We start from the raw sequence: 21,940 nt of genomic DNA, 5'->3' as shown, positions 1-21,940 counted from the left end.
AGGGGTGTATGGGCTTCCCAGTTGGTTCTGATGGTAAAGAACCTGCCTGCCAATGCAGGAAATGCAGGTTCGATCCCCAGGTCGGAAAGATTCCCCTGGAGATTCTAGCCTTGCCTGGAGAATCCCATGAACAGAGGAGCCTGGCAGGCTGCAGTCCATAGGGTCGCAAAGAGTCAGACATGACTTAGCAACTGAGCCTACACACACAGAGAGGGAGCTTAAAGGTGTTTAGAGTTTGCCGAGAGCAGAGGGACAGCCAGATAGGAGGGTGTCAGTCTTTATAAGAAGAGCAACTTTGTAAAAGGGCTGATGTTCAGTGGGACCCCGGGGCAGAAGATGCTGGTGTGTGATGTGACAGCCATCTGCCCAATTCACCTATGTCACCTCCAGCAAGATCTCCACTGCTCACCAGTGCGTGCGTGCGTGTGTGAGTGTGTGTGCGTGTGTGTGTGTGTGTGTGTGTTTGGGGCCAGTGATGTTTGACCTGCAAGCACCATGGAGTATGGGGGGGAGGGTGGTCAGCAGGGTGGCCCAAGTTCTGGTGGCATGTCCCCAAGTGCTGTTTCCAGACCTACAGTCTCCCTGCTGCGTGGGTGCTGAAACGTGACCGTGTATCAGGAAACCAGGCCGACGTGAAGGAGGCAGACATCAGGCCCCAGCCCAGGGCTTCTGAGCCGACACAGCATGGGGCCAGCAACCTGCATCTCTGACAAGAGTCTCGGGAGGATGCTGAAGATGGGGCCCTGGGGTACCAGGTCTCGGACCTGCCCACATCTGTCTTTCTCCCTTACTGTCCTGCGGGGTCTCTGAGGCCAGGGACCGGGTCCAATCTGTGCACTGCTGTTCCCCCGGAACCCTGGCACGCGGCAGACACTCGGTCCTGCGTGATCGTGATGAATGAATAAATGACCCAAGAGATGACCTGGATGCTCTCCCCTTCCCGGCAGATGAGCGGGGCCTCCACACAGCTGAAATTTGCACCCAGAGCCCAGCCTCTGTCCATCAGCTGCCCACTGGCCCTGGCCCCAGGCTCCCGGGGGCCCGGCATGGACGCCTGCTTGGCATGGTACAGACTGAACACCACGTCCCCGCGGAGGATGTCGAAGTCCCAGGTGATTACTGACTCCCTCTCCAGAATCTCCACGGTGACCTGCAAGGGGACAGGTGACAGATGAGGTCTGAATGTCTGGTCTGGAGGGGGCTGGGATGCGGAAGTCAGCTGCAGGTGTGTGGGTGCCCACCCTGGTCTCTATTCCCCACCCCAAGTCCAAGAATTGCTCTGGACAAACAGATCCACCTCTGTCTGAATCATCTGGGACGATTCCCTGCACCAGGGTGACCACAGCCAGTGACAAGCTGATGTGAGGCCAGCCCCCTGCACCGCTCTCCCCTCGGATCAGACTGGGCTAGACCATGGCTGCAGCCAGCTCGTGGTTTAGCTTCTGTCCCTAGTGGTAAAGAACCCGCCTGCCAATGCAGGAGACGTAAGGGATGTGAGTTCAGGAAGATTCTCTGGAGGAAGAAATGGCAACCCACTCCAGTATTCTTGCCTGAAGAATCCCATGGACAGAGGAACCTGGCAGGCAACTGTCCATAGGGTGGCAAAGAGTCGGACACGACTGAAAAGACTTAGCACACACACCGCCCTCCTTAAGGGTTTCTCCTGAGGCTGATCCTCTACAAGTCATGGGCACAAGAACCCTCATCTCAGTCTCTGCTTCAAGGTCCCTGATCTAAGATGACACCCAACCCAGCGGGCCCTCCCAGCCCAGGACCCCAGCACCTCGTGGGGGGCCCCGCGGAGCACGCTGGCCGAGTGGTATGTCTCTCTCCACTGCCACAGCTGGTCTTCATTCTCCTGATCCTCTTCCGTCAGATACAGGGACTTGGGGACCAGTCCTCCTTCAGGGACATTACACTGGGGGACAAAGACACCGGGTGACAGTCAGGGCCCAGCCAGGCCTGGCTGACCCAGAGGAAGGCGCTCTGTGACCCCTGAAACCACACTTACAACATGCATACAGAGCCTGACGATCGGAGAGACCTGGCAAGCTTGGCAAAATTCCTAGGAAATGTCTCTCTCTCTCTCTTTTTTTAACCCTGATGCAGGATTGCTCTTTGAGATTTTATTTATTTTTGGCTGCACTGGGTCTTTGTTGCTGTGTGTGGGTTTTCTCTAGTTGCATCGAGTAGGGGCTACTCTTTGCTGCAGTGGCTTCTCTTGTTGCGGAGCTCAAGCTTAGTTGCTCCGAGGCTTGTGGAATCTTCCCAGATCAGGGATCAAACCCATGTCCTCTGCATTAGCAGGCAGATTATTAACCAGTGGACCACAAGGGAAGTCCCGTTTGAGATTTCTGCTGGAAAAGGGAAAGGACCTGCCCTCCCGCATCAGATGAGATAAGGGTCACCCCCTGCCTCACCCCCAGGGGAAATGATAAAAGGGGTCTGGGGGCACCTCCCCTGGAACCTGTTGCCTGATCATCCCTTGCCATGTAGCTGTAAGTTGGGAATAAATAAATCCCTTTGGGTACACTAGCTCCTGGGTCCGGGCGGCTGGGACATTTGAGTCTCCTCCCCTTGCAGTAGAGGCTGCAAAGTCAGCAGCTAAATGCTAACTTCTGCCTGGCAACCTACTGGATGGGGATTCAGAAGGGTAAGCCCTTGACTGGCCTGGTCTCTGAGCTTCCGGGAAACTTCAGCTTTGCTCTTGAAAGCACCAGCATAAGGTCCCTTCTTCAGAGAGGAGTCACCTCTCGTAGGGGCAGCTTCTAAGACCAGCTCTGCCTCCAAAGAGCCAGCAGGGTCTTCCCCAGCTCAGAGCACGTACAGGGGTCTGCCCTCCCCCAGCCTCCTGCCGCCTGTGGCCGTGTCTCCCTGAGGCCACAGACCATCCCCACCATGGGTGCAGATGGTCCGCTGAGGCCTCACCAGGCACTCTCCCCCAAGGAAGTCAGGAATCACATCTTTGTCCAGATAATCGACAAGGCCTCCGGGGCCCTGGTAATTGCTGCCACTGTAGATGAGGAACTTCTGTCTGGTGTTCTCGTTGATGAAGGGGCTGATCTGAAATGGGGGAGATAAGGCAAGATGGAAAGATTTTTTTTTTTAATTGAGGTGTAATTTACAGAACACAGAGTTAACTATTTTATTTTATTATTATTATTTTTTTGCCGCCCTGCAAGGCTTGCAGGATCCTAGTTCCCCGACCAGGGATCGAACCTGTACCTGCTACAGTGGAGGCTCCAAGTCCTAACCACTGGACTATCAGGGAAATCCCAGAATTAACCATTTTAAAGTGAACAATCCTCTGGTATTCAGTTCATCCACTATGCTGTGCAGCCATCACCTCTAATTCTAAGACATTTTCACTCCCCCAAAAGGAAACCCCAGATCTGCCAGCAGTCACTCCCCTCTCCTTCCCCTTCAGCCCCTGGAAACCACCAATATGCTTCCCATGTCTATGATTTGCCTGTTCTGAACATTTCACAGAAAGGGAATGCCGCAATGTGTGGCCTTCTGTGGTTGGCTTCTTTCACTGAGCCTCACATTTTCAAGGCTCATCCATGTTGTAGTGTGAACCAGAACTCCCTTTTCATGGCAGAATAATATTCTATTGTGTGGATAACATGTTTTGTTTATCCCGGATGGAACGTATTTCAATACTGAACTCTAAGCTGCGTGTCAGTCTGGTTTTTCATGCCATCCCAGTTCTGGGGTGGTGTCTGACTCAGTGAACAGTTGGGGAAGGGAGGGAGGGAGGAGGGAGGTGGGTAACCAGGCAATTGGCAGAGCAGAGCACAGGCCAATGTCGCAGGCAGGAGATTAATGGGGGGCAAGAAATTCCACTTTGGGTGGGTCACACTTCTTCAGACCCCACCCCAGGAGGTGGTCCCTGTGGGCCTCAACAAGCTGACTGTCATCTGCTGTGGCCAGTGAGGGCGTGGTGTAGGCACTGGGAGGTGGGTACTGCTTTCCCCGCTCCCTCCCTGCTCCAGTGCCCCTGGAAGCACCCCCCTCATCTGTGCCAGCTCTCACAGGGCTCTCGTAACAAGGACATCCCTTCCTCTTATCTGTCCAGCCCTGGGGTGGTCAGGGCCTGCAGCAGTGGCCAGCCCCTGGGGCCACTCCATCCTGCCCACCCTCCTGAGAGTGGGTCACACCCCCACCGGAGCCAGCTGGGAGTCCTGATTCTGACCAGGGGTTTGCGGAATCTCAGTTCCCCGACCAGGGATTGAACCCGGGCCACGTCGATGAAAGCCCAGGACCCTAACCACTAGGCCACCAGGGCAGTCCCAGAAGGGGTGAACTTTATGGGAAATGAATTAAACCTCAGTCAAGCCGTTACTGAGAACTGATACAGGATCATCGGACAAGCAGATCCCAGAGGGACCCTCTCCCATCTCAGGCTCCTTGCTCTTTCTCACCAGCGTCCAGAGCACGGGGAAGACGCGGGGGGCTCGCACGATGAGCAGCCGGCCCAGGGTCTCGGGGTAATTGCCCTCCACCACCTCGATCATGCGCAGCAGGGCCTTCACCCCTGGCCGCCACAGGTGCCGCAGGCTGAGACCCTCCAGGTCCACCAGGCAGGTCCAGGAGCTGCGGCAGAGATGCCCGCCTCACTCCACCTCATTCTGCCACCCCCACCCCTCAGAGCCCCCAGCAACATCCACGGGGACCCAGGGGCCCACAGACAGGGACAGACAGAGAGTCTCAGTGAGGCAGCTGCTGGGGCAGGGACCGCAGGACAGTCTCGTGTACCCTCCCCCCATGGGGAGGCCACATGGCATGGGGGTTCTCAGCGCACACACCAAGGCCAGAGTGCCCAGATTCAAGTGCCTGAGAGCTGAGTGATGGGGCAGAGTCCTCATCAGGACGTCAGCAGTGTGTTACTAATAACTGTTGAAAAGAGGTGCCTGCGTGCTAAGTCGCTTCAGTCCTGTCCTACTCTTTGCGACCCCATGGACTGTCACCCACCAGGTTCCTCTGTCCATGGGATTCTCCAGACAAGAAAACTGGAGTGGGTTGCCATGCCCTCCTCCAGGGGATCTTCCCAACCCAGGGATCAAACCCACGTCTCCCGAATTACAGGCAGTTTCTTCACGGTCTGAGCCACCAGGGAAGCTGTATCACCTCTGGTGCTGGTGCTGGTTTAGTTGCTCAGTCGTGTCCAACTCTTATGCCCTATGGACTGTAGCCCGCCAGGCTCCTCTGTCCATGGCATTCTCCAGGCAAGAATACTGGAATGGGTTGCCGTTTCCTTTTCCAGGGGATCTTTCCCACCCAGAAATCAATCCTGGGTCTCCCACATTGCAGGCAGATTCTTTACTGACTAGCTATGAGGGAATCCCTGGTATGTATCCCCTCTTAAGTCATTCTTTTTGATAAGCCATAAGGAAACCCTAGGGCCTCCCAGGTGGCACTAGTAGTAAAGTACCAATGCAGGAGACGCAACAGACATGGGTTCGATCCCTGGGTTGGGAAAATCCCCTGGAGGAGGGCATGGCAACCCACTCCAGTATTCTTGCCTGGAAAATTCCACGGACAGAGGAGCCTGGTGGGCTACAGTCCATGGAGTCACGAAGAGTTGGACTTGACAGAGGCGATTTAGCATGCATGCAAGGAAACCCTTGGAAGTGTTTACAGAAGAGGAAGCCCCAGCTCAGAAAGGTTAAGTGCCTTTGCGGGTAACACCCCTGTGAGGACTGGTGTGGGAAACTCCACTCAGGAATAGGAGAGTTTGGGGCAGCCAGAGGGGGCAGTGGGTCAATGGATGAGCCCTGACACCTGCGAAGTTCACATGCCTGGGAGACAGCCAGGGTGGATCTTGGGGGTGGGAGAGCCCATCTCAAAAAGCCAAGTCCAGGAGGCTGCGTGGCACAGGCAGAAAACCCATGAGCCAGAGCCAGCCGGGACCAAGTTCCAACCCCAGCTCCGCCCCTCCCCCACTCAGCAGCCTTGGATGACGTCACCACTCTCAGCCTCGGTTTCCCCCTCCGTAAAGAACAAGGACAACTTGCCTCATTAGGGTCGCTGTAAGAATTAGAGGAGGGCATCTCTATGAAGCGTCTAGCAGGCTGCCCGGCCTGGCATCCATGCCCAGTGAACCTTGGCTGTTTTTACTATTTAGGGGGGAGTGCCCCCGCCCCCCTAGCCTGGGTTCTTGCCTGATGGGACGGCCAAACTGTTTCGTGTTCCCTTCACACCGCTTCTGTCCTTCCTCGTTGACGGAAAGAATCTAGAAGGCAGAGAAGGGGCTGGCAAACGTTCTCTTGGCTGCTCCGGCCACGGGTAACCCCGGGGTGGGGGCTCCTGGGAGCGGGGACCCCGACTCACATGCCGCAGCAGGACCTCCTCCCCCACGGCCTTCATCAAGCCCTTGGTGTCCATGTGGCCCAGACGAAGGATGTACAGTGGGCGGCCATCTTTGAGGTGGGGGAGGGAGGAGGGGAACAACCGGAGACAGAATTACATAATGCTTAGGACACATTATGCTCTATGTGCATGGTCAGTCGCTCATAACACACGATGTATATTATGAAAGTCGCTCAGTCGTGTCCGACTCTTTACTACCCCATGGACTGTAGCCCCCAGGCTCCTCTGTCCATGGAATTCTCCAGGCCATAAAAATGGAGTGGGTAGCCACTCCCTTCTCCAGGGGATGTTCCCAAGCCAGGGACCGAACCCAGATCTCCTGCATTGCAGGCAGATTCTTTACCGTCCTTCTGTGCCACCAGGGAAGCCCATATATAACATACTATATATATTGTATATATATATTAAGTTTAATACTTTATACATATTATATACATACAATCAATTCTTATTATTTGCAGTAGTTAATTTCTATAAAATCACCTCGAATACTGAATCAGGAAACACAGAACCACTTCTAAGGTGGGGGAGACAGGAGGTTAAGTTCCTGCCAGCCTCTGGCCATGACATTTTTGTCAGCCGACCAGTATTAACTTTGTTTTGCATGTGTTTCTATTTGAGGACATCTTGTTTAATTTATGTTGTTGATTCATTAGTAACTCTGCCTGAAAGGAGCTTATCAAACATGAATTTTCTCCATAAGGCACATCACAGCCTTCTTGCACTTAGGAGCGTAGCACTTTCCCATGACTTAAAATCAACACACACATAAAGCACAAAATGCAAAAACACACAAAAAAGTAATGGCACTAAATAGACTGCAGAAAGGAGACTCATTTATAGTAGGGGCTGAGGCAGGGAGACAGGAGGACACTCTTTGGCCTCAGGTGGGAAGGGACGCCCACTTTTGGTCACTCTGTCCATGAAGGACAGTGAAAGCACCTTGAGCATTGATCTGTGGGTTAAAAGTCAATTTTAATGAGCAGACAAATTCACAAATACAGAATCCATGAAGAACAAAGATCGACTATATATTGAAAGCAAATGTGCCAACCGGTTTTTCGGGAGACTCGAGCACTTGCCTTGATCAATACATATGAATTTTTAACATTTTAATTTTGAACAAGGACATTGAAAAGTGTAACCGGTGCTGGCTTCAATGGCACTTTCACTTTGAAAAACCCAGAGATGATATTTGTAGTGGGTTGCCCCCAAATTCATGTCCATCCACAACCTCGGGATGTGTCCTTGTGTGGAAATAGGTTCTTTGCTGACATGACTAGTTAAGGATCTCAAGATGAAGCCATGCTGGATCAGCTTGGGCCCAGCAGAGAGAACAGAGAGATACTGAGTGGGGGAAGGGTGGTGAAGACAGAGGCAGAGACCTGGGGGGAGGGGAATGTGGCCCCAAGCCAAGGAACACCTGGAGCCACCAGAAGCCAGAAGAGGCAGGAAGGATCCTTCCCTAGAGCTTTCAGAGGGACCACACACCTTGCTTTTAGACTTCTTGCCCCCAGAACTATGAGAGGATGGATTTCCGTTGCTTTCAGCCACCCAGTTTGAGGTCATTTGGTATGGCAGCCCCAGGACACTAATACAGTATTCTGCAGACAATAAGCAATGATGGGCTGACCCTGCCCCTGGGAGAACTGTCTCACCTCAAGCCCATATGTCTACCCCAGCTCCGCCTTCACATCAGCTGTCATCTCAAAGGCATCTCCAGATGCCCAGAAGAACCAAAAGGAAAAATAACAAGCTGCTAAAGGAAGAGGGGCATTCAGAGCACATTCAGTGGTGACCCCAGTGTGCCCTCCCCGTCACGCATGTACCTATGTCCTGGTAGTGCCAGCCTCCAGCGTAGAACTCCTCCAGGAGGGCGGGGGGTCGCCAGGTCTCTAGGAGGAGGTCCACCTGGTGCTGCTTCCGCCAGCTCAAGGACTGACACAGCATCTCGCGGGCCCGGTCCAGGTGGAAGTCTCGGGCCCGGAGGAAGCGAAGGATGTGTTCATCTTTGGGGATCTGAGGGAAGAAGGAGGAGAAAGCCCTTAGCAAGGTATTCCCTAAACTGAGATTGTCACTTGTAATTTGGTTGTGTGTGTGTGTGTGTGTGTACGCAAGCACATGTGCACTAATGTTGTGCCCATTTCACAGATGAGGAAACAGCAGACAGGTTATATCCCAACCCAACACTAAAGTAATTCCCTTGTCGGCCTGCCTAGTAGGGGGAGGGGAGGAAGGGCAAGCAACTCATAACGAAGCTGGAAGCTCTTATTCAACAGAGCTGAACGTCAGGATCTACATGGTGGACCATGATGTTGGAGGCTTAGAGTCTAAAGGCAAAGTTCATGTGCAGTCAAAAATCAACCCTCCCAAGTCACTAAATCTCTTGGGGGGCAGGGGGGCTTCCCTGGTGGCTCAGTGGTGAAGAATTCACCTACCAGTGCAGGAGACATGGGTTCAATCCCCGGCCCGGGGAGATCTCACGTGACACGGAGCAACTGAGCCAGTGTGCCACAACTACTGAGCCTGTGCTCCAGAGCCCAGGAGCCGCAACTACTGAGCCCATGAGCCCAAACTACTGAAGTCCACATGCCCTAGAGCCCGTGCTCCGCAGCAAGAGCAGCCACCACAATGAGAGGCCCACGCATTGCAGCTAGAGAGTAGCCCCTGCTCGCCTCAACTAGAGAAAAGCCCACGCAGCAACAAAGATCCAGCACAGCCAAAAATAAAATTTTAAAACAAACAGTTAAGATGGTAAATTAAAAAAATATAAATCTCTTAGAAAAGAACAGTATGCATGTTTTGTAAATGTAGGGCTACAGAGCAGTGACTGGGCTCCCCAGGGGACACTGGTAAGGTCCGGAGCCACTTTTCATTTCCACAACCTGGGGAGAAGAGCCCCTGTCCTCTGGTGGGCGGGGGCCAGGAATGCTGCTCGACACCCTATGTAACAACCCGGGGAGAAGAGCCCCTGTCCTCTGGTGGGCGGGGGCCGGGAATGCTGCTCGACACCCTATGTACACAGGACAGCCCCCCAGAGAGAGCTGCCCAGCCTCAAATGTCAACTGTGCCGAGACTGGGAAACACTGCTGTCGGTGCTCTGCACAGAACGCACGAGACGGGATGTAATAAAAAGAAGATGAGAGAGAAGTGTCCAGCGTTGCTAATCACCCAGCCTTGCGTACCTGGCCCATCACCCGGTGCCCGAGGCTGAGGGGCTGCAGCCCCGGCCCCCACCCACCTTGCCTTTGTGGGTCTCCTGCAGCCAGCGTCTCAGCTGGACCAGGCAGCTCTCCTGCATGGGCGTGAGATGGCCCAGGCACCTGTCAATGTAGTCCGCATCCAGCTTGTCCCCTGGAGGAGAAGAGGGGGTTCAGGACAAGCAGGAGACACTGCACTGTCTACCCTTTCTGGAGCCCTCGCCTCACTGGCAGAGTTCAATTCTGAAATGTCGCTCCACGTGTAGGGCAGTCCTTTCACCAAAGAGCGGCTGGTCTTCAGATCTTCTAGAGTTGGCAACCCATTTGCAAGGCAATCTGAAAACTCAGGCCAGGGCATGCCTGGATCTCACCGTGGTGAGTGAGATGCCCCTTTGACTCTCGGAAATCAAGATCATTCCTCCCTCTGGGAATGTCAGTTGGTGCTGCCACTATGGAAAACAGTGTGGAGGTTCCTCAGGAGACTCAACGTAGACTCACCATATGATCCAGCAACACCGTTTCTGGGCATACACACAGACAGAACTCTAATGCAAGAAGATACATGCACCCCAGCGTTCACTGCAGCACTATCCACAACAGCCAAGACATGGAAACAAACCTAAATGTCCATCGACAAGATGAATGGATAAAGAAGATGTGGTACATATATACAATGGAGTATTACTCAGCCGCAAAAAGGAACAAAATAATACCATTTACAGCAACAGGGATGCAACTACACAATATCATACGAAGTGAAATAAGTCAGAAAGAGAAAGACAAGGGCTTCCCCAGTGGCTCAGTGGTAAAGAATCACTTGCAATGCAGGAGCTTCAGGAGACAAGGATTCGATCCCTGTGTCAGGGGTATCCCCTGGAGGAGGATTATGGTAACCCACTCTAGTAAAAAAAAAAAATACAAATAAAATACGGTATCACTTATATGTGGAATCTAAAATATGGTACAAATTAACCTATCTACAAAACAGAGACATAGAGAACAGACTTATGGTTGCCAAGGAGGAGAGAGGGAGGAAGACGGATGGACTGGAAATTAGAGGTTAACATGTGAACTATAATATTTATTTTTGTATTTATTTTATTTAGGCCATATCATGTGGGATATTGGGCCTCCCTGGTAGCTCAGCTGGTAAAGATTCTGCCTGCAATGCAGGAGACCTGGGTTCATCCCCAGGGTTGGGAAGATCCCCTGGAGAAGGGAACAGCTATGCCACTTCAGTATTCTTGTCTGGAAAATTCCACAGACAGAGGAGCCCGGCGGGCTACAGTCCATGAGGCTGCAAAGAGTCAGACATAACTGAGCAACTTTCACCTTCATGTGGGATCTTAGTTCCCCGAACAGGGATGGAACCCATGTCCCCTGCACAGGAAGGCAGATTCTTAACCACTGGACCACCAGGGAAGTCCCACTGTTATCTGCTCTTAACTGCTGGGGTGGCAGATGCTGGCATGGTGAGGCACATGGGCATCTTAGACCCTCAGCACTTGGTGGAGATGGTCCACAAAGAGCCGGCTCCATGGGCACAGCCCTTTCTCCACGTGTGGAGGGCGCAATCAGAAAACAAACGGAATGACTGCACCCCCAGCAACAGGACCCAGCATTTCCCCCAGAACAAAAAGAGCTCAGGGCTGGTGCTCATGACAACGGTGCCAGTAGGCACCTGGGTAAACGGATGCTGCGAGGGGAACCACCCAGACTCTGCAACCCCTCAGGGTGGTCAGAAGTGGAGATGCTGCTGATGGGGAGAGGGCAAGGGGGGGATGAGGGCGGAAACACGAGGGAGGCAGGAGATAGCAGCTTCCTTCCGGCCTCCAAGAAGATGTGAGGCCCTTTCTCCCGAGCACAAAGCCCCACTGGTAGAGATCGTGGAAGGGGCAGGACCCTGCCTCCCACCAGCCATCCTGAGAACCAGCTCTGCTGGTGGACAGCACAGGCAGAGAAGGAAGGGGAGGCCTGGTGCAAAAGGGGGAGCACACGGGGCATGACCTGCAGAGTATACACAGGAAAGGGCAGAAGAAGTGCAGGTATTGTATAAATTTTTTTTTAATATTTTAAAAGCACACGTACAGCAGCAGCCAGCTAGGGCACACAGCTGGTGCAGAATAAATACTGGTTGAATGAACGAATTTTGTTGTCCCTAAACACAGCCCCCTAGATGTATTTTTGGTTACATGGTATATCTCTGCATCAGGCAAACCCTTACACTTCAATGGCCCCAAAGAGAAAAGAATCATTGTGAGCATTAGGGCATACGGTTAAAACTGGATTCATGGGCCATGTGCAATTTTGTGTCCCAGGTATTTTCCTTTAACAAATTATTGTGAACATTTCCCAGATCAATAAAAGTCAGAAATATGACAAAGGACTAATTGCCTTAACATGCAAAGAATTTTCACAAAGCAATAAGAAATTGATGAGAAAATAGGAAAATGGATATAGGACCAAAAAAAAAAAAAGGAATTCACACACAAAAATAAAAGAAGAAAGGAAAGAAAAAATAGTCACCAAACATGAAAAAATAAAACTTGACCTCACTCATAAAGAACTGGTCACTAATTCACCAGTGGTCAGCCTTCGCCTTTCAGAAGTTTAAAATATTTACTAATAGTCTTGGGGTAGCTGGAGTGAAGTCAGGAATAGATACAGCTACTCATTTTTGGTGGAAACATTGATTAGTACAACCTCTTACAGGCCTAATTGGTAAATCTACAAAAATTTTAGTTGCCTATAACATTTGACTCAGCAAATCAACTTTTAAAATTATACATGCTTCATGCAAATATTTTTTAAATATTTTTTTAAAACCTTAAGCACAAAGAGGTACCACATTATTTGTATTTAAAAAGAGAATGGAGGGACTTCCCTGGCAGTTCAGTTACGACTCTGTGCTTGGGGCTTCCCTGGTAGCTCAGAGGTTCAAAGAATCAATGGAAATAAAAGTGAAAATTAGCAAGTGGGACCTAATTAAACCTAAGAGCTTTTGCACAATGAAGGGAACTATAAACAAGGTGAAAAGACAGCCTTCAGAATGGGAGAAAATAATAGCAAACGAAGCAACTGACAAAGAATTAATCTCAAAAATATACAAGCAGCTCCTGCAGCTCAATTTCAGAAAAATAAATGACCCAATCAAAAAAATGGGCCAAAGAACTAAACAGACATTTCTCCAAAGAAGACATACAGATGGCTAACAAACACATGAAAAGATGCTCAACATCACTTATTATCAGAGAAATGCAAATCAAAACCACAATGAGGTACCATCTCACGCCAGTCAGAATGGCTGCTATCAAAAAGTTTACAAGCAATAAATGCTGGAGAGGGTGTGGAGAAAAGGGAAACCTCTTACACTGTTGCCGGGAATGCAAACTAGTACAGTCACTATAGAGAACAGCGTGGAGATTCCTTAAAAAACTGGAAATAGAACTGCCATACGACCCAGCAATCCCACTTCTGGGCATACACACCAAGGAAACCAGAAGGGAAAGAGACACGTGTACCCCAATGTTCATCACAGCACTGTTTATAATAGCCAGGACATGGAAGCAACCTAGGTGTCCATCAGCAGATGAATGGATAAGAAAACTGTGGTACATATATACAATGGAGTATTACTCAGCTATTAAAAAGGATGCATTTGAATCAGTTCTAATGAGGTGGATGAAACTGGAGCCTATTATACAGAGTGAAGTAAGTCAGAAAGAAAAACACCAATACAGTATGCTGCTAAGCTGCTGCTAAGTCACTTCAGTCATGTCCGATTCTGTGCAACCCCATAGACGGCAGCTCACCAGGCTCCCCTGTCCCTGGGATTCTCCAGGCAAGAACACTGGAGTGGGTTGCCATTTCCTTCTCCAATGTATGAAAGTGAAAAGTGAAAGTAAAGTCACTCAGTCATGTCCAACTCCTAGCAACCCCATGAACTGCAGCCTACCAGGCTCCTCCATCCATGGGATTTTCCAGGCAAGAGTACTGGAGTGGGTTGCCATTGCCTTCTCCGCCAATACAGTATACTAACGCATATATATGGAATTTAGGAAGATGGTAATGATGACCCTATATGTGAAACAGCAAAAGAGACACAGATGTAAAGAACAGACTTTTGGACTCTGTGGGAGAAGGCGAGGGTGGGATGATTTGAGAGAAGATCATGGCATCCGGTCCCATCACTTCATGGGAAATAGATGGGGAAACAGTGGAAACAGTGTCAGATTTTATTTTGGGGGGCTCCAAAATCACTGCAGATGGTGATTGCAGCCATTAAATTAAAAGACACTTACTCCTTGGAAGGAAAGTTATGACCAACCTAGATAGCATATTTAAAAGCAGAGACATTACTTTGCCAACAAAGATTTGTCTAGTCAAGGCTATGGTTTTTCCTGTGGTCATGTATGGATGTGAGAGTTGGACTGTGAAGAAGGCTGAGCGCCGAAGAACTGATGCTTTTGAACTGTGGTGTTGGAGAAGACTCTTGAGAGTCCCTTGGACTGCAAGGAGATCCAACCAGTCCATTCTGAAGATCAGCCCTGGGATTTCTTTGGAAGGAATGATGCTAAAGCTGAAACTCCAGTACTTTGGCCACCTCATGCGAAGAGCTGACTCATTGGAAAAGACTCTGATGCTGGGAGGGATTGGGGGCAGGAGGAGAAGAGGACGACAGAGGATGAGATGGCTGGATGGCATCACCAACTTGATGGACGTGAGCTTGAGTGAACTCCAGGAGTTGGTGATGGACAGGGAGGCCTGGCGTGCTGCGATTCATGGGGTCGCAAGCAGTCGGACATGACTGAGCGACTGAACTGAACTGAACTGAACTGAACTGATGGGAAATAGATCTCCAGTCCAGGTTTGATACATGAGACAGGGTGCTCAGGGCTGGGACGACCCTGAGGGATGGGATGGGGAGGGATGTGGGAGAGGGGTTCAGGATGGGGAACACATGTACACCCATGGCTGATTCACGTCAATGAATGGCAAAAATCACTACAATATTGTGAAGTAATTAGCCTCCAATTAAAATTAATTAATTAAAAAAAAAAAAGAAAGAGTCGCCTGCTGATGCAGAAGATACAGGTTCGATCCCCAGGCTGGACAGATCCCACATGTCTCGAAGCAACTGAGTCCATAGGCCACAACTACTGAGCCTGCTCTCTGGAGCCTGTGCTCCACAACGAGAGAAGCCACTGCAGTGAGAAGCCCGTGCACCGCAGCCAGAGAGTAGCCCCCACTTGCTACAACTAGAGAAAAGCCCAGGCAGCGACGAAGACCCAGCACAGCCAAAACAAATAAATCAAATAAAAAGACTTCATGCATGGGTTCAATCCCTGGTCGGGAATACATGCTGCCCGTTTCCAGGGTGTGGTCGGGGGCGGGGGGTGGTGTGCAAATAAAAACAAAATTTTAAAATAAAAAGGAATGGAAACAATCTACATGCCCATCAATACAAGACTAGCTAAATAAACTAATTAAAATAATAAACAATGTTTGTTAACAAATTATGGTGCAACCACGCCACAAAATACTGCAAATACCAAGATACATGCACTGATAGAAAAAGTTCCAGCAACATTAGTAAATTTTTTAAAAAAGCAAATTATCAAATGGAATGTATATATGCTCTCATTTGATCAATGTAAGTTCCACGTGTGTATGAGTCTAAAAAGTGTGTGTGCGCGCGCGCGCGCGCGCGTGTGTGTGTGTGTGTGTGTGTGTGTGTATTATGTATGTATATGTGCCTAGATAGCTTCAGGAAAACTTTCCACAGAGAGGAAAGGAGTCTTACTTCCTACTTCACATCTGAGCAGTTTGAATTCTTCTCTACCACAATCATGCATTCCTCATTTAATTTAGAATGCTAATAAAACCTGAGGAAAGGGAGGATCAGCCCATTCCTGATGGAGGAACGAGCCAGTCCTGGCTCTTGGGCTGGAGCAGAGAGAGGGTACAGCAGTTGAGGGAGGGAGGAAGCTTAGCCTGACCCAAGGAGGACCCCTGGCCACCCTCCCCACCCAGCCCCTCCCAGGAATAAGCAGGCCCACTGTGCCCCCCCAGGGCAGACCTGGCCGCTGCCTGAGACCTACCATCAGTACTGACTGACTCGGGAGCCAGGTCCTGGGCATTGCTGGGCCCACAGACCTCCAGTGAGTCGGGTTCCCTCTGCCTGGCCTGGGAGGGGGCGTCCTCTTCTCGGGCGAGGGCAGGCGTCCACCGGGGAATGTGAGAGGTGCCCTGGGAGATGAGCTCATTCAGGTAATGCTCGATCACCTCCTTTCCCTGGAAGCCAGAGACATATCGGTACTGCAGAGGCCGGCCAGGGAGTCAGCCATCACGGGAGTCACCCGTCACTGGCTCCTACCCAGCCCAACACGTGGCTACAGGGCAGTTGGAATCAGCAGATCCAAGTGGAGAAGTGCTGGGTGCGCTAAATACACACTGATTTCAAAGACTTAAACCCAAACAAAGAAAGTGAAATAGCCCACAAGTATTTGTATATTTTATATTTTAAAGTATATGTTAAATATTATATATTTATAAATATATTATAAAATATTGTAATAAAATATTATAAAATAATATAAATGTTTCTTTGGCTACCTGATGCTAAGAGCCAACTCACTGGAAAAGACTTGATGCTGAGATAGACTGAGGGCAGGAGGAGAAGGGGGTGGCAGAGGATGTGATGGTTAGATAGCATCACTGATTCATGAATATGAGCAAACTCCAGGAGATAGTGGAAGACAGAGAAGCCTGGTGTATTGCAGTCCATGGGGTTACAATAAGTTGGACACGACTTAGCAATTGAACAAATTTTATATTAAAAACATGGATAGAAACATAACTTAATTAAAATGAAGTTCACCTGTTTCACCTCTAACAAGTCTCTACTCAGTGATGGTCTGAGATCTTTAAACCAAGCACCGCAACAAAGTCCCCATCCTGGACCAGATGCTTTCCATGCATCATCTCACATGATATGACTTGATTAGAATACCCATTGTACATATGAGGAGACTGAGGTTGAGGAAGGTTAAGGGTCTCGGGGTCGCAGATCAGAGTCTGCAGGCTTCAAGGTCTGTGCACCTTCCTCCCCATGACCGAAGGAACCCGCTTTTTACCCTCTTGACATTGGCCGTGTACTGCCTCATGGCGATCTTCTCCAAGGCACTTTCAAAGCCAAAGAAGGACCGGATGTCGAGTGAGGCAGACTGCTCAAAGCACGTCCAGTCTTCATTCTCAGGGTGGACCTGAAAAGCCAGGCAGGGGCGGCAACAGTCTCAGTGTGGGGGATGACATGCCCTCTCGGGGGGCTCTCTTGGTGACCTGGACCCGGGCAGAGCACACAGTGGGCAGCATGTCACAGCAGTACCAGGGGGCTCTGTCCAGAGAACAACGCAAGGTCTAAACCTCAGAGAAGACGGCCTTTTCAGGAAGGACCAAGAAAGTGAGTCCAAAGTTCCAGTCCCTTAAAAATTATACATACACAATGATGGGCTTCCTGGTGGTCCAGTGGCTGGGAATCCACCTGCCAATGCAGGGGACACGGGTTCGATCCCTGGTCCAGGAGGATTTTACTCACCATTGGGCAATGAAGCCTGTGCACCACGACTACTGAGCCCATGGACCCTAGAGCTTATGCCCTTTAACAAGAGAAGCCACTGCAGGGAGAAGCCTGGACACTAGAGAGCGACCCCTGCTAGCCGCAACTAGCGAAAACTCACGTGCAGTGACAAAGACCCAGCACAACTAAAAATAAAATAAACTTTTAACAAAGTATACATATGTGATATATTTAAATTAATATTTAATATATCATAAAGTATGCATAAATACTATATTTTAAAATGTATTTGTTGTGAAAGTGTTAGTCACTCAAACATGCCGACTCTGTGACCCCATGGACTAGTCCATGGAATTCTCCAAGAATGCTGGAATGGGTAAGCCATTCCCTTCTCCAGGGGATCTTTCCCACCCAGGGATGGAACCTGGGTCTCCCGCATTGCAGGCAGATTCTTTACTATCTGAGCCACCAGGGAAGCCCCACATATTAACAATGTATGTATTTATTTCAGCTGTGTCTGTGAACTGCAGGTGTCAGGAGCTCCTGCATCCTCTCTGATATCTCCCTGGGAGGGCCGGAGCCGTCAGGACTTCACCGACCTCAGGGCCCAGCCCGGTGCGTGGGGGATCCAATCCCTGCAGCCAGCCCCTGGCTCACCCTGTAGCTGCAGTTCTCCTTGACCACCACGCGGCTGGCGAAGGTCTCGTTGTGCGCTTCAATGAAGAGCGTCCTCTCCTTCCAGTTCAAGACGTTTCTTTGCACGAAGACCACGTGCTCCACGCCTGCGATCTGCAGGAAAGAGACAGCAGGGGTGTGCAGGCTAGACGTGAGGTGGGGGCTCGGGGCGCGAGTCCCGAGGACTGTCACCCCCAGACCCGGGAAACCCCGGGGTCCCGCCCTGACCACCAGCCCAGTCCGGATCCCTGGATCTCTGAATTCGGGGATCCCCGGACTTGTGGACCTTTGGTCCCCTGCCCGACGCCAGCCCACCCGCCGGAGCCCGGAGCCCTGACTCCAACCCCTTTCCCCCACCTCCGGGACCCTGGGACTCCCTGTTGGCCCTAGTTCTCTGGACAATATCCAGTCTCAGCCCAGCCCCCCGGCCCTCCTCTCCCCTGGATCCGGGAGGGCCCCAGTCCAGACCCTCTCCAAGCACCGACACACGCGTGTCCCCACGCCTGAACCCCGCCCCCAGGTCCCCGCCCGCCACGCCCCACCCCGGTGCGGGCCCCTCCTCCGCGAGGTCCCCGGTTCTCCAGGGACCCCCTCCGCGCCCACCTTGCGCAGCAGCCGCGGGGCCTCCACGCGCAGCCGGCAGCTCCGCTCCACCACGTGCACCGCGCCGTCGGCGCTGCGGGACTCGCGCAGGACCTCGCTGCCCAGGAAGACTGGGATCTGCGGGCAGGTGGGGAAGCGCTTCTCGTAGGCCTGGGGCGGAGGGGCGGGGGCCAGGTGAGTGCCAAGGGGGCCGGGGGCGGCCAGAACACCTCCTCCCTCCCCCCAAACCTGGCTGGGCCCTTGTCTCAGTTCCAGGACTCGTCATCCAGAGAGGAGAAGGGCGTCTCCCCTGGGGAAAGAGCGGTGACCACTGACCGTATTACCGCAACCGTGGTCTTAACCTCTGTTCCGGAGCAGGGACACAAGCGTGCCTGAGCGCTGACTTGGCAAATCACATTTTGACTCTATGTGTGAAATGAAATATTTTCTGTCCTACAGCTCTACGGGGGAAACAAGCCTTTTCCAAATGCAAATATCTGAGCCCAGGTGAAACAAAGCCAGCTGTCTGGAAGACATTGAGTACTTCCTCCCCATTGAGCAGCTGGGGAGAGGAGAGGAGACCTTCCTCCACACTGGCCATCTCTTACCGTAAACAAGGGATCAAGGAATTTGTATGTGAACAATAAAGAGAGCAGGATTGGTCCCAGATAGCTAGATGCATATGAAAGAAATTATTTCAGCAAGCCCGGACTCTTCTATCTTCCTATACATAGAATATCGCTAAATTTCTCCATGTGAGAGATTTAGCTTTTCTTAAATTAAGAGTAAGAGTTTAATATTCAGATTACCTGCCCCTTGCTGCAGACTTGTATATAGCCTGGCTCCTCCCCTGCCTCCTGGGAGTCAGCTCTCTCCCTGTCATCTGAGATGCTATCCCTGGGACTCCAGTCCTAACATTCCCACAGAATAAAACCTAACCCTCAGCTTTTAGGTTGCAGGTATTGTTTTTTTCCAGTTGACATACATTTTCGTTTTTGACCTCCGAAGTGGGCTAGTTTGGGGCATTAAAGAAGGCATGTTTTGGCGGGGGAAACAAAAAGATGACAAAACCAACACTCCTTCACGATTCAAAAAACAAACAAGACTCAACAAAGTAGGAATAGAAGGGAACTTGCCCAGCCTGATAAAGGGCACATACAAGAACCCCAGCTAGCAGCACGCTCAGTGGGAAAAGACTGACACTTTCCCTGAAGATCAGTTTGAACTGTGCTGTTGGAGAAGACTCTTGAGAGTCCCTTGGACAGCAAGGAGATCCAACCAGTCCATCCTAAAGGAAATCAGTCCTGAATATTCATTGGAAGGACTGATGCTGAAGCTGAAACTCCAATACTTTGGCCACCTGATGCAAAGAACTGACTCATTTGAAAAGACCCTGATGCTGGGAAAGATTGAAGGCGGGAGGAGAAGGGGACGACAGAGGATGAGATGGTTGGATGGCATCACTGACTCAATGGACATGAGTTTGAGCAAGCTCCAGGAGTTGGTGATGGACAGAGAGGCCTGGTGTGCTGCAGTGCATGGGGTCACAAAGAGTCGGACACAACTGAGCTTCCCCTAAGATCAGGAACTAGGCAGGGATGCCTACTTTGGATGCCCACATGTAGCCCTCTCCTGGGGGTTCTAACCAGGGCGGTTAGGCAAGTGAAAGAAATAAAGAGTCTCCAGATTGGAGGATGAGAGGCCAGTTCCCCGAAATGCCAGGGTCAGAGCCAAAGCGGGAATCAGGGGCGGGTGTGGGGGGTGGGGGCATGCCAGCATCGGTGGCTGACAGTATTCAAGCAGGGTTTGCTCCAAGAGCCTGTCACAGTCACATGTCACGGAATCAGGATCAAAGTGAGCTCCAAAAATAGGTGTGAGCTCCAAAAATAGTGCCGGCATCTGAGGACACACACCTCCTCCCCGTCCCTACGGGGAGGGGGCACCACCCCGCTCAGAAGGGCAGAGGCGGGGGAGGGGCAGGAAAGTAACGCTTGGAGTCACTCAAGGTCCCACGAGGCCAGCCTAGCGCATCCTCCACCACGGTCAGGAGGTCAGGGCTGCCTCCATGTGTAGAGGCCGGTTGCTTTGTGCAAACACACCAGGGTCAGACTAATTCTCCTCGGGGAAGAATGCACAGTGGGGTTCCTGGGGGTCTGGACTCAGAGGGCTGATACGGAGGCCCCCTGAGAATGGTCTCCCCGCTACACATCTCAGGCCACCTTGAACTCTCTCTCAGAGGAAGGCATTCTGGACTTCCCTGCTGGTCCAGTGGTAAAGAATCTGCCTTGCAATACAGGGAACGGGGGTTCAATCCCTGGTCCGGGGCGATCCCACAGGCAGTGGGGGAACTAAGCCCCATGCACCACAACTACTGAGCCCGCGCCTAAAGCCTGTGCTCCACAAGAGAAGCCACGACTAGAGAGTATCCCTCACTTGCCACAACTGGAGAAAGCCCACGCACAGCAACAAAGACCCAGCGCGGCCAAAAATAAATAAAGAATAAAATTAACCAGCAACAAAAAAGGAAGGCATTTCTCCACTAAGCAAGGTGCTGCTTTAAGTAGAACTTGGCATGGGGTCCAGCACCTGGTTTGAAGCCCAGCTCCACCCTCTCCCAGAGGAGAGGCAGGTCCGTCTTTTCTCTAAGCCAGTTTCATCACCTGGAAACTGGGCACAGACCAGATTGAGTATCTCATGCAGAGCCTGGCACATAGTAGGCACCCAGGATTTTTATTCTCCAGGCAACAGGACTCAAATGGTATAGCACAGGTTTTCAAGAACCGAAAACAACTCCCCCGCAGGCCCTTCTGAGCAGGGCGTGCTAGAGGAACTGGGCTCGGCCCCACCTCTGTGATGGGCAGAGGGGTGCTGACTCTTTTGTTTTTTTAATTATATGGAGGGAAAGGAGTGCATGTGTCACAACTGGTCGGGCTCAGTTTGGGTTTCTGCTTCACTGGTGGCTCAGATGGTAAAGCATCTGCCTGCAATGCAGAAGACCCAGGTTCGATCCCTGGGTCGGGAAGATCCCCTGGAGAAGGGAATGGCAACCCACTCCAGTACTCTTGCCTGGAAAATTCCATGGATGGAGAAGCCTGGTAGGTACAGTCCATGGGATCTCAAAGAGTCAGACACGACTGAGCGACTTCACTTTCTTTCACTTCTTTACCTTCTCATTGGGTGATGTTGGGCAAGTGATTTGCCCTCTCTGAGCCTCTGTCTCCTCATCTGTAAAATGGGCTGGTGGTAAGGATGTCATTAGATCGCCTCTCAGGCTCACAGTGAGCCTCAGCTCTGCTCTTCCAGCTGTGTGCTTTCTTCCATTTAATCCTCTAAATGGCATCCTCGTTTGACAAATGAGGAAACTGGAGCCCAGAGAGGCTAAGTAACTTACCCAAGGTCACACAGTGCAAAATGGTAAACCTGGATTTGAATCCTCGGCTGGCCCAGCCCCTACTCCCTCAGGAACCTCTTGCTTAGCAGTTGGGAAACAGCCCAGGAGTTGCAAACTTGCCGATGGCCCAAACAGCTCCAA

At 51.2% G+C, this 21,940-nt stretch overlaps 1 protein-coding gene across 4 annotated transcripts in view; it reads right to left on the bottom strand.

Annotated features, from left to right (window-relative positions):
- The window catches only part of SEC14L5 (SEC14 like lipid binding 5), a 39,984-nt gene that overhangs the window by 5,762 nt on the left and 12,282 nt on the right, over positions 1–21,940 (bottom strand). For all 4 annotated transcript variants that reach the window (XR_011564005.1, XM_070779605.1, XM_070779604.1 and 1 more), the window contains exons 3-14: positions 18,430–18,579; positions 17,809–17,940; positions 16,709–16,837; positions 15,674–15,866; positions 9,614–9,726; positions 8,202–8,391; positions 6,334–6,422; positions 6,165–6,235; positions 4,425–4,596; positions 2,929–3,063; positions 1,784–1,918; positions 923–1,150 (exon numbers count right to left, since the gene is read on the bottom strand). Coding sequence is in view for 3 of the 4 variants with exons in the window: in XM_070779605.1 (XP_070635706.1) it covers positions 923–1,150; positions 1,784–1,918; positions 2,929–3,063; positions 4,425–4,596; positions 6,165–6,235; positions 6,334–6,422; positions 8,202–8,391; positions 9,614–9,726; positions 15,674–15,866; positions 16,709–16,837; positions 17,809–17,940; positions 18,430–18,579 (1,737 nt within the window). In the remaining variant the exon portion in view is untranslated. The remainder of the gene's footprint in view (positions 1–922; positions 1,151–1,783; positions 1,919–2,928; positions 3,064–4,424; positions 4,597–6,164; positions 6,236–6,333; positions 6,423–8,201; positions 8,392–9,613; positions 9,727–15,673; positions 15,867–16,708; positions 16,838–17,808; positions 17,941–18,429; positions 18,580–21,940) is intronic.

This window comes from Bos indicus, chromosome 25, assembly GCF_029378745.1.
Source record: "Bos indicus isolate NIAB-ARS_2022 breed Sahiwal x Tharparkar chromosome 25, NIAB-ARS_B.indTharparkar_mat_pri_1.0, whole genome shotgun sequence".
Classification (NCBI taxonomy): Eukaryota; Metazoa; Chordata; class Mammalia; order Artiodactyla; family Bovidae; genus Bos; species Bos indicus.
Note: the sequence above shows the minus strand (reverse complement) of the source record. Positions and strands in the feature narration are given on the sequence as shown.